Source organism: Pistacia vera, unplaced genomic scaffold (genome assembly GCF_008641045.1).
Source record: "Pistacia vera cultivar Batoury unplaced genomic scaffold, PisVer_v2 Contig102, whole genome shotgun sequence".
Classification (NCBI taxonomy): domain Eukaryota; kingdom Viridiplantae; phylum Streptophyta; class Magnoliopsida; order Sapindales; family Anacardiaceae; genus Pistacia; species Pistacia vera.
In genome coordinates this window covers 788,784-801,149 of record NW_022195050.1, presented here as the reverse complement: position 1 = coordinate 801,149, position 12,366 = coordinate 788,784, and the positions used below count along the sequence as shown (strand labels likewise).

Sequence of the window (12,366 nt, the reverse complement as noted above, 5' to 3'; positions counted from 1 at the left end):
CTGTCGGTTGTCCGTTGGCCGCATCTTGTCACAGTCCTATCAAGTTTTTGTGTTTGAACGAGACCTATGACAATCCCAATTGGATGACCCAAGAAGGATTCTTGGCCACACTTACTGAGGTTGATACATTTGACTCCCTTGTCCAAGCTTTCACATTCAAGGATAGGGTCCCCAACGCCAGAGGACAGGATGTATACAGGATGCATTCTTGGTGTCAGAAGTGCCATTGCCATAAGTGTCAGAAGTGCCATTGCCATAAATGTTGGCTTTTACAGCAGAGCGGAGAAGACCCAGAATTCTATTAGAAATCGGGTGTTAATTGGGACCTAAGAGTTTTAAACGAGTCATACGAGTGGGTTGAGAAGACAGTTGTCTTTAGGGCAGAGCTTAGGAACTGGCAATCTGCAGTTAGATATGGGTTGTTGGAGGCTTGGGTTTATCCGTATAACGGGTTTAGTTTGGTAGGCACTAAGATGGGTGGCTCGACTTTTGATGGTTCGGGGAGGAGGCATAGTGCAGCCAACCTGCTCAATTATGCAAATCCTGTGAATATTCAAGTTGTTGTGTATGCAAGTGTGGAAACAATAGTATTGGCATCTACTTCGCAGTCTTCGAGGTCTAGGCTATCCGCAATCGGGGTGGTTTACCTTGATCAGATGTTTATGTTTGAAAATCGGTTGATTATGGTTGGAGAATCATTCATTTGCTTCTCTTTTTGCCATTCCTTTGGTTTGGCAATGCAATGTCCAAATCAGGAGAAAGGAGAGTTGTTGGTTAGGAAGTTCTTAATGGGATTGATTACCTTCCCCGCCCACTGCCCTACCTCATTTCGGCATAGCTGTACACAAACTAAACAACATTAAGGAAGGGTACAGTCGCAGGCTCGCTTAAGGCGGATCTTCCGTGCTGAATATCAACCAAATTTGAACCGGATCTAGACCCGTCCGAGCAGGAGATAGAGCGGACCCCTTCTACTTCTATCAGTGAAGCACATCGCTTGTACAATTCAAGCTTCGCTGACTTCCCAGCTCGCGTTTTTAACACAGATAGTCCACCTTTGTCATGTAACGGGTCCGACCTAACTAACTCTTTTTGGGAAAGGTTCCTTTGATCTTCAAATCCCGTGGAGCGGTCCAAATCTACAAACGTATGAAGAAGTCGTTTCATAAGCTGTTTCAGCAGCTGAATCAGTCAAATTGACGCTTCAATCAATGCTTAACTCATGGGATATTGTCTCTTTTATCAGTTGGGTAATTTTAGCTTCAAATATAAGGTTCTCTTTTCTCTGTGTGATCCGTGTTGAGTGGCTTATCCCTAGTTTGTACCTGTTAAAAGGATCTCTCAAACCATGAGTGCAGTTTGGTTATAGTAAGAAGAGAGAAGACGAGACTATGGCATTGGTTTTCACCAAATCGATAAAGAGCGAACTCAGGTGCGCCATACACCGACGCTATGGCAGGAGTTTGAGCTCCGCGAAAGGTATGCTTCCAATTGAGCTTGTTTAGAAATGTACTTTTTCATGATACAAAACTCAGGATTTGGTTCTAAACCATATATATATATATAAATAATATAATCAAGGTGAAGACGTTGATTCACCTTCAGTAGAAGGCAACCTTTATCAGCATGTGCGGGCTGTGAAATGGAAGCTCAGTATCGTCGTAAATAATGATCTAGCCATAGACAAGAAGATAGAGTCTTGGCACCCGAAAGGCATCAAGAAGCCTAATATAATAGAGTAGTGGCCTAAACTGGACTCAACCATCGAAGAGCTCTGGCTCTATTGTACTATTCGTAACAACATTGACGTCATGGGGAACTTTGAGATCCCTTCAAAGTTGGTCTTACATTACAGTGAACTAGAGAGCCGCATTCTCCCCCCCTTAGGGTACAGTGAACTTGACACCGAACCGAAGTTCTGCGCTCTCTCCCCTTTTTGATTGAGATAATGGACATTTATAATCCCAATCCCATGTGGGTAGGTGTGTGTTCAGTACGGCTTGCCAATGTGGTGAAAAGACTATGACAATGTAAACACAGTCTGCCCCAGCTCAAGGAGTTGCTTCTGGCTTTCACGCGCAGCGCTCAGGGAGTTCCCTCAACCAATGGTTGACCTAGGCCTTGATAAGCGCTGTTTTGTTCTCTTTTCTTCATTGAGATTGGCTTCGTGTTCAGTGTACCGAACTGTAGCTTGTGTAGCCTATGCGAGCCTTATCGGGGCTTTGACTCTCAAGGTCATCCGGAGCCACTTTAAGGCAATTTATTGACCGTAGCAAGGCAATGTTCAGCAGTTGGGTAAGCACTAGCGAGAAGCTTTTCTTGGGATTGTTTTCCCAGGCGCGCTTATCAGCTTTTTTCTGAGGTCTATAGCAATGATAGAAGGATTTGAAGGAAAAGGAAAGGCATTGTGTTGTGTCAAGAAATAAGGAATGCCCAAAGGTAGTCGATATCCTCTGTACAGAGTAGGGCTTTTCACGATGGCACCGAAGCCCATATCTGATCTGGAACTTGAGAAAGCCTCCCGGGCCGGGTTGACTACGAAAAGAGAGCGAGAGAGGATCATCCACCTCTTTTAGATCTTTCACCACGTCGCTAAGATTCAATGATTTCATCATAGTCCCTTTCTCTAGAGCCTAAAGATCCTATAAGCTTTCAAGGCTCTGTAAAGATGGGAGCGGATTCAGTGAAATAAGAGGCTCAAGTGGTTCATCTGGCTATTCAAGGGATATTTTAAGAGGAAAGTATGCTATTCATCGGTGAGGGATCTATGATAGCTCGTGTATCTCTTAGCATCGATGGCATGCCTACTTTTTACAGCTTGAGACTTCCTCTCTCTGTCTTTACTTTATGGTTGTTAGTTCAAGTAGGCCAAGCTTAAGTCAGTCCGGTCAATCAATCAAGCATTCCATCGAAGCAGTAGGACGTACGGCTTAAATCTTCTTTCCTGCCAATCCGCTTTCAAGCTTCAGTCTTCAAGTCAAGATTCAGTAGTCCGTCCAGTCTAAATCAATGCTCTAGTCAAGTCAAGAGTGAGTTACTTACCGTAGTGAGTTTTCCTGCTTCCTCTTCCTTTGGTTGAGTGAGTCTGTTCCCAAAAAGTCTTATTGGGAAGTACTATCGGTCAAAGAAATGCTTATAATCAGTCTTTTAGCATTCCCTAACTTCTGGGCTTAGAGGACATTGCATTCTTCACAATAAGAAATCATTTGTTGTATCATTCTCAATGGGAAGGAGGAACTCGTTCATTGTCATCATATCAGCAAAGAAGGCATGAAGAATAAGGCACTATATGATGTGACGGAATAGCCCCCGGCTCGCAAAAGAAGGAAGCAGTCGGTTGAGGTACCGAGATTGCCCAGGAGATGCAATCAAAAGGTTTTCTGAATGTTAAATATCGGGTTACTTTTTATTGGCATTGGAAGTACATAACATTGTGGCAAGGTAACGTTTTACAGTGTAATAAATCTTCCACTTATTTGATGGGATGGTTAAAAGATTATCTATAGTTAAACTCTTCCCAACTTATCCATGGCCAATGGATATAACCCGTTTCGTATGAATAGTACACGTTTTGATTTCTTACTCTTCCGGTAGAGCCAACTGATAAGGACAGCTTTCTGTAGCACTGTCCTTTTTGTGTTTTTGTCTTTTAGAGTAGATATTACCAGATATATTAAATTATGTATGCACGTTTTGTATATACGTCGTGTTAATTTAATATATTACATATTAAGTCATATAATTTCCTATAATATGAACCGATTCAATTAATTTCATATTAAATTAATAAAATGATATTTTTTTATTAATTACTTAAAATTTTTAATGAAATGATAGACAACTGGGTTGTCCAGAATCGAATGCGTTTACTTTAGATTAACCCACTTCTTGATGGGTGGAGTAAAATCAATCTAAATGAACTGGAGCTGCTGAACCACTCCATTGTATTTTTCCATTATGTGAAGTTTTATTATTTTTATTATTATTAATGAAATGAATTAATGAATTATAGCCTATAATGAATTATATTAATTTATTCTCAAACATAAATAAAATATATTATGTCACTATACATTTTAATTTAATAATTTTTAAATTAAATATAAATATGTAACATATGAACATAATCTAATAAAAATTAGAACTCTTAATCTTAAATGTAAGACCAAGGTTTGGTGTTACATAGAAATTTGAATTCTTAATCCTAGATGTATGAAATCACAAGTCCAAAACTCCAAATTGTCCAATGTCAAAATTTACTAAATTATTTATTTATTTGTTTTTTGGAAGAAATTGATTAATATTAAACACATTTATAATTAATTGAAAATATTATATAGCTGGTAACCCTCTATATTGATTAAGAGAATATATTAATAAAAAACCAAGTTAAAGAAACAATTAAAATAATTGGTTTGTTACAATTAAACAATTAATCTCTCAAATTGACATATTTTTCCTAAATAATTAGCTTTTATTTAAGTGGAGATAATTTATAGTATACATTTTAATATTTTATACATATATAAATAAAAACTCGATTATATCCTTAAAATATTCTTGTAAATAAACTATAATTTATAGGTATTGATTAACTTGGTTCGTGTATTCAAATTGTCTAATTTATTTAATATTTAAAATACTTGATTGTATATTTACTTTATTGAAATAGATTATGAGTAATGCTATGCTTACTCACGATCTTATTAATCATCTTACTATCCTTTGTTAAAATTACATATGATACATGTACTATGCTTATGGTACACGTACTATGTTTTATATTTACACATGATAGTAAGATGGTTAGTAGGATCGTGAGTAAGCATAGTATTATTGATAAACTATATACAAACGTGCAAATAAGTCTATTAAAATCATCATTCATATTGCATTTAATATGTGATCAAATATTTTTATTCGAATAAATGGTTTCTCTAACTCATAAAAATAAAAATATCTCTTATAAATTATGATTGGTCGTATTTTTTTAACTACTACAATATATCTTTCTTTTTTTCAAAAAAATTATTGATATGACTTTATATAGATAATTAAATAATATAAAGATGACATATAAACTAATTAGCCTTTTTCTAGTTTTTATTTTATTTATGTTGGGTATTAGATAATTGTTGGACTCTTTATATGGATAATAAAATAATTCACTTATTTTAGTGTCGGTAATTATCTGTTTGCAGGCGATATTTTGATTTAGACTGTAAATTTAAAAACAAATAAATTCCTCAGGCACAAAATGAGAAAACATAAGAAGATAAAACAAAGAATAAAAGTATCTTCCACTATAAATCTTACAATTTAAGAAGCGAAACCACTAGCATTCACACTTCATCGACTCTGAAAATAAATTAAAATTATTTTATAAACAAGAAAATCCTTGAACAATTTTCATGTTCTCATCATTATTATATGGAATTATTCATGTCCTCTTGTTCTTGCTGCCTAACAACAATGTAAAGTAAAAGAGAATTCTGAAGAAAAATCCCCAAGCAACTGCAACCCATAAGCAATTCCACTTGCTGAGATCTGTGATTCCTTGTTGCACCAGTGTGTCCACCCCAGTTGTCACACAACTGTTGCCCGTAATGTTTATGCCCAAAACACCGCTCATACTACTCAGCAGCTTCAGTTTCACGGCCTCCGGCACTGCCACTAATGGCGTGTTGTCGAACATTTGCACTCCTCTCACGAAGCATTTCGTGGGATCGCCAAATTCGTTCTGCATAACGCCTTCGTAAGGATATTTCACCAGAGAAATGTAGTGAAACCAAATCCAGTAGGGAGGAATTCGGTTGCGGGAAATGAAGAAGCCGCTGAAGAGGAGGAAGTAAGCCAAAATGGCGACAACGACTGTAAAGCCTAACATGACATGAGACACGACGCCGGAGAGGAAAGTTACGAAGGAATTTCCGGCCCAGAAGGAGGCCAAGATTGCGAGGAAGTAAAAGAAGAAGCCTCCTGATAGGCCCACAGCCCAGAAGGTTGTGGCGGCAAAGACAAGAGAGAGGAAAATTAAAGAAGGGAGGGAGATGATTGAGTGAGAAAGAACGTATGAAGAACGGCGATAAGCATTGTAAGCTGTTTCTCTCATGAAAATGTTTCGTTCTTGAAGAAAGACTGGGATTGCTTCTGCACAGGTGTAGAAAGTTGTGGACATGGCGAAAGCGAAGAAGCCTATACGTTCTTGAACGCCTTTGGGTGAGTTGTCTAGATGCCAAAACACGGTGGCCAGGATAATCCCTGTTACAAGAATAGCGCCTAAGCGAATTCCGAATAGCTCAGGCATTCTTCTTGAGTTTGTGAGTGATCTTTTGGCAATAACTATCATTTCAATCCAAAAAGGATTGGCAAAAGTTGGAAATGAGGAAGTTGATTTGGAGTCACTCGGAGCACCAGAAACAAGTTTGCCCCTTGAAACGCTTGCACTTATTGCATCTTTCAGGGATAGACTTGTTTTCTTGGACTCTGGCTTTCTCGGATTCTTTCTGTTTTGCCATGACTTGTTGAACTCCACTAAGTTAGAGGTTCCACCAGGAGTTTCTTCAAGCTCACGAATCAAATCAAGAGCGAACTCTGTTCGATTCTCATTCTCAGGAATCGGATGCCCAAACTCGGAAAAGAATTCAGGAATATTCGCTGGTGTGCCACCAAAGACAGTGTTACCATGTGAAAGAAAAATCAAGCGATCAAGCAAGCTTAAAATTCGGTAACTTGGTTGGTGAATAGACATGATAACAATGCTTCCGCTCAGGGCAATTCGCTGCAAGACTTTAACCACCATAAACGCACTTGTTGAGTCTAGACCTGAGGTGGGTTCATCGAGAAACAAGAGAATTGGGTCGTGAATTATATCAGTTCCAATGGAAACTCTCCTGCGTTCACCTCCAGAAACTCCTCTATGTCCTTCATCACCTATGACTGTGTTAGCCGCGTTGCGGAGACCAAGTTGATCAATCAGAGCTTGAACTCTAGCCTTCTTCTTACTCTTTGAAAGCGAACGAGGAAGCCGAAACTCGGCCGAGAACATAAGCGTCTCTTCTACAGTTAACATAGGAAACAAAAGATCATCTTGCATGACATATGCAGAAATCACCTTCAAAAGCCTCGACTCCAAAACTTCACCATTCAAAGACACTGTTCCTTTCAAGCTGTCTTTTGCAATCCTGTCTGCAAGAGCATCAATCAACGTGGATTTCCCCGATCCACTAGCACCAAGAACGGCCATGATTTCACCTTCTCTCGCCTCCCCTGATATGTCATTGAGTAAGATCTTCTCTGGTGAATCATGAGCGTCCTTTCCAAAACATGGAAGCTCTAGCTTTTGACGAACTTTTACACTGTATGTTAAGTTTTTAAAAGAAAGAACAAAAGGGTGTGATGTTGGCAGGGAACTGCAAGAATAGCTAATCTCAAGCACTCTATGATCAATAGGAGTGTTGTCACCTGAACTATTGGCATCTTCTACGCGCCTTAAGAGCTCCGCGAGAGTGCGAGAGACATCAGGCTTATCTCTTCTCGGGTACTGTTGGAGCTCAAATGGTTGGTTTTGTCTAAAGAATGTAAGATCGTCCCCGGCAATTGGCTTCGCCAGGGACTTGTTTGAGCCTCCAACACGAGACATCAGTGAGCCTTTTTTTTTTTTTTTTTGGTGAGGTTTAGTTACAAAACTCTCTATGCAAGGGATTTATAGCTGAAATGACAAAGAAAAAGAGAGTACCGTCAATATGTTTGGTGATTTAAAGTATCTAACTTTTGCTCCTGTATGACTACACTATTTAATTTCGGATCGTCAATGTTTATTTACTTGACACAAAACTTAAACTAGTAACCAAGGGTCTAAAAAGAGTAATAAATTATATAATAGATACCAAAAAATAGAGCTACTGATTTCGTCTTTTATGTTATAAATACCAACGTCACCAATTGCCTATCTACTAAAAATTACCAACTGGCAACAAGTGTAATAGGACCCATAACCTATATCATAAAAGGTAACATTCACTTGTGATGTCAATATAATGGTTTCTGTGATGTTCTTGTGATTTTGTTTGATCAATTTACCTGTATAGTGAATGTTCTTTCTTTAATCTTAATGAAGAATCCCTGTAAGTATTGGGATAATTATCAAGTATTTTTTAGTACAAGAAATTAAGGTTAGGTAAGATGTCAAACAAATCCTTGTTTATTTGAATGTTAATGAAATGAACCCATCAAAACTGGGATTAGATGAAGCAGGGTCCTACTTGATTACTGCAGCATGTACACCTTTCGTGTAATGAGGCAAATGCAATATGATTAGTTCTGTATCATTGAGGGACTATTATTATTAGTCACAAACGGTGGCCTACACTTCCTAATCTCTTTTCCACACGCCTTCATTCCTTCACGATAACTCAGTTTGACTGAAACCATTTTTCCAGCTTAATTGTTATTCACGTACCCTTCTTTTTTATCTTCATTTTTCTATTATTAATTGGGTTTCTATGTTAGGTATGGATGTTATATCTACTGTGGAATGACTACATGGGTGTTCATCTGCTATTGATACACTGATAAAAGTGGTAAGAAAAGTCTAAAAAAAAAAGGTAAAACACAGAGAGGATCCTGGCTTACAAGCAAGATTGGGGCAACCATTTTTGGTTGAACCTAATTCCTCCACGGGTGAACTGTGAAGTGTCATAATGGCAAGGGTTATTCTGAAATCGATTGAAAGATGTTGCCAATTAATTTTAGAGTAAACGACTTTTTTTTTCCCCACCCAAGGTTTTCCTTAATGACACTTTTCCACCCAAAAGTTTCAAAATACCACTTTTCCACCCAAAGTTAATATTTCGTTGCTACTCAAAGCCAATTCTGAGGGAGAAAATTGCCTTCGTCATCACCATTTGAACCTTCGATCTCCTCTCTAAAAAACCTCTCTCACTCCGGTACCTAATTTCTCATTAATTGTCGACCACCGCAAAGTTAGGGTTTCCTATTCTTAACTGATTTTCAACTGATTTTGACGACGAATATTCAATCGGTCACCATTATTTGATCCACCAGCCTCCACTATACAAAACTTCTCTTACCCTAGTTCTTGGTAACTCGACGAACACTGGCTGAGAAAGTAAAATGTATTTTGGGTATTAATGGAATATAAACTTTGGATGGAAAAGTGGTATTTTCAAAACTTTTTTGTGGGAAAGTGTCATTAAGGCAAACCTTGGTGGGAAAAAGTTGTTTACTCTTTAATTTTAATATCAAATAATAAATGGTACACCAAAACAAAATATGACATTGGGAAAAGAAACACAAATGTTTTGTGAAAATGTTTCAAGTATTCCCTGAACAAATCAATCAGCTTCCTTGTTTGTGTGAACGATTGAACAGGTTCTATTTTATTTTACCCCTACTTTGAAGCCCCAAATATGAATCAAACAAGTTTTAGATGTGAAAGGAATCCTTAGTTTTTGAGGTAAATCTTTTGCCCCTGAAATTAAGAAAACCCCAAATCTACATTAAATTTGTCTCAAATATGACTTGTGTATAATGTTTTAAAAACACTTTCTTTTGCAATAAGCTAATGGATTAAAAGTTCCTTTTTTTCTTTTAATTATCTCTGGGTGACCAAGTGGTTCGATAAAAACTCTTAGGTGTATTACTCAAAAGGTCATAAATTTGAATCTCTCCTTAGTTGGTAATAGAGGTAACCACTAGAACTCTTACTCGGTTGGTAGTTTTAAGATTTCGAAAAATTAGTTGAGATGTGCATAAGCTAGTCTGGACATTCCCAATTATCAAAAAAAAAAAAAAAAAAATTAGAAGTTTCTTCATTTATTAATATAATTTCTTCTTCATTCTGGGGCTGAAAAAAGCATTTTTTGGGGGAAGCACAGTTACATCATTGTCTGCCAATTGTTTTAAAGTTTCCTTCTAATTCACTCATTTCACACCTCTTGCATTTAAAGTCTTGCGTTTACATTTACTTTAGTATTTCTAGTATTTCTATGTCAACTTGTTCTTCATAGCAAACAAAAACCATTCTTGATTAAGTAAACCAGAGCAGAGAATTAGTAAAAGGTGAAATGGAGACTGTGTTCTAAGCCTTTTTCTAAGGATGTCCAAAGAAGTTTCTAACTTTTTCCCTGTAACAAATTCTGCTACATTTCTGAAAGTTTGACTTTGAGTTTGAGAAATTTCATAAACATCATCAGGGTTGTTTCGAAATCCTCAAAATCTGCTGTTGATTTTATATCAACAAGAGGTAAAATTAAGTTGTGTGCTGTGCAGCTCAGTCCATAACATCCTTTTAACTATACCCAATTTTTTTAATAGTCTTTTGAAAAAAAAATTGAGTTGGGTAGTATTAAAAGTTTTTTTTTTTTAATAACATTTTTTGAAAATATTTAGATTATTTTTAACTCTTTAGATTTGTTAATTTAACTAAACACTCTCAATAATCAAAATTTATAAATTAACAAAAATACCCCCAACCACCCACATTTGTCAGACTCCAACTAGCACCGTCGGAAGGTGCTCGAAATCTGTCGTAATTGTGCACTACTGGCTGGATATAGTTGGTAGTGTGCCGATTTGGCCTTTTTCGGACAGTCTACCGTGGATCTGGCCGAAAAAGACCACATCTAGCCACATTTGGCCATTGATAACAACTATATCTAGCATTTTCCGGCCAGATCCATTGTGGATTCTAGCCAAAAAAAGTCAGATTGGCACACAACTGACCATATCCAGTCGATGATAGTGCGTCATTACGGTAGATTCCGGTCACCTTCCGACGATAATGGCCGATATCTGACAAATGTAGGTGGGTGGGTGTGTTTTTGTCCGTTTATAAACTTTTATTATTATAGGTGTTTAGTTAAATTAACAAACTTGTTTAGTTAAATTAACAAACTTAGGGGGTTAAAAATAATTTAAATATTTTGAGTTGAATAGAATAGTATTGTATCTTGAAGAAAATTTTGAATATTAAAACAAATATGTATTTGGATATGATTGGATAGGATAGTGGAATAGGATAAGGTAAAAATGTTGTACCAAAGGGGCCTTATTATTATTATTAAGTTGTCGTTGTTGCGCAGAAAAATTCAAAGCGGATAAATCTCCAATTGACATGTAAATATCTCTTGATCAAGGCTAACGATGGTGTAACTTTTCTATTTTATTGAATTTGAGCTTATCTCAAACTCAATCTTGTAATGGGTGTTATATAGAACAATTATAAATTAGATCGCTTTTTGTAAATTAGATCGCTAATATCACATGTTCAATAACATAACAATAGATGTAGGATTCAATAACATAAGAAATGGATATAGGTTTTGCATTATAGGTATTTAATAACATAACAATTGATATAAGTTTTGCATTATAGTCAGTCGAGTGGAACCACTTTAAAAAGCCAAACCACTTTAAAAAGTATTTATCGTTCTTTGTTATTTTATATTAATTACTGTGTATTCATCATCATATTATTATTTTATTCTTATTCTAACATTGTCAATCATGTCTCTCTTGTCAATCATGTCTCCCTTGTTAGCGTAGATTTCTACATCAACAATTATTATTATTATTATTATTATTATTATTATTATTATTATTATTATTATTATCAATTTAAAATGGAAATGATCTCAAAAAGTTGAAACTTTTTCAATATTTGTAAAAAGTCATAAATGAGCTCATCATTCTTTTGGGATTATTTGTTAAATCTTTACCATTAATTTTAACGTGAAAGTATAGGAAAACTTTGTAAATGCATGTATAATGAATTTTGACAATTTTTTGAAAATTGTGGGACGTAACGACAGCTGAGCTGACAATATATAATTACAGTTGAACTGTTCTTAGCAAGCCAATAGTACCTCCATAATAATTTAACCTTTTAATAACAAAATTAACAATAAATAAATTTATCATAAGCAGATGGGATTTGGAGACTCATTGACAATGGAATCTCTTTACTTAACTAGCTTTGGTCGAGTTGATTTTAAGTATTTACAATTAACAAGGCTTTAAGAGCCCCTCTCAATCTCATTCGTTCCTATCAGTTTCCTCTAAATGAATCCCTTATCAGCACTCAACAGAAGTCCAGTTTTTAGAGAAATGACCCAGTTGAGGTATAATTTCAGATGAAGAAAATAATATATAATCTCTTTAACATAGACGTTATCGTTAGTTTTAGTAGGTACAGCTAATCTTTCTTTATCCACCTAACATGCCTCTAGTTTCTAATATATCAATTTCCCATTCAACGTCTTCATATCTGAAATTCAATGGCCTTTAATCAGAAAAATTTTAAAAACAGTAGCAGAGCGGTGACGATGAGTTATCCTAAAAGCA

At 36.1% G+C, this 12,366-nt stretch overlaps 1 protein-coding gene across 1 annotated transcript; it reads right to left on the bottom strand.

Moving 5' to 3' along the window:
- Window positions 1-5,276: 5,276 nt before the first annotated feature.
- Window positions 5,277-7,757, bottom strand: LOC116121874 (ABC transporter G family member 20-like). Its single transcript, XM_031407788.1, has one exon. The coding sequence runs from the start codon at window positions 7,640-7,642 to the stop codon at window positions 5,441-5,443; it is 2,202 nt and encodes a 733-aa protein (XP_031263648.1). The 5' UTR covers window positions 7,643-7,757; the 3' UTR covers window positions 5,277-5,440.
- Between the last annotated feature and the right edge of the window lie 4,609 nt (window positions 7,758-12,366).

What these genes read in the sequence shown, in the direction of transcription:
- LOC116121874 (XM_031407788.1), bottom strand. Translation starts at nt 7,642, where the DNA reads ATGTCTCGTGTTGGAGGCTCAAACAAGTCCCTGGCGAAGCCAATTGCC.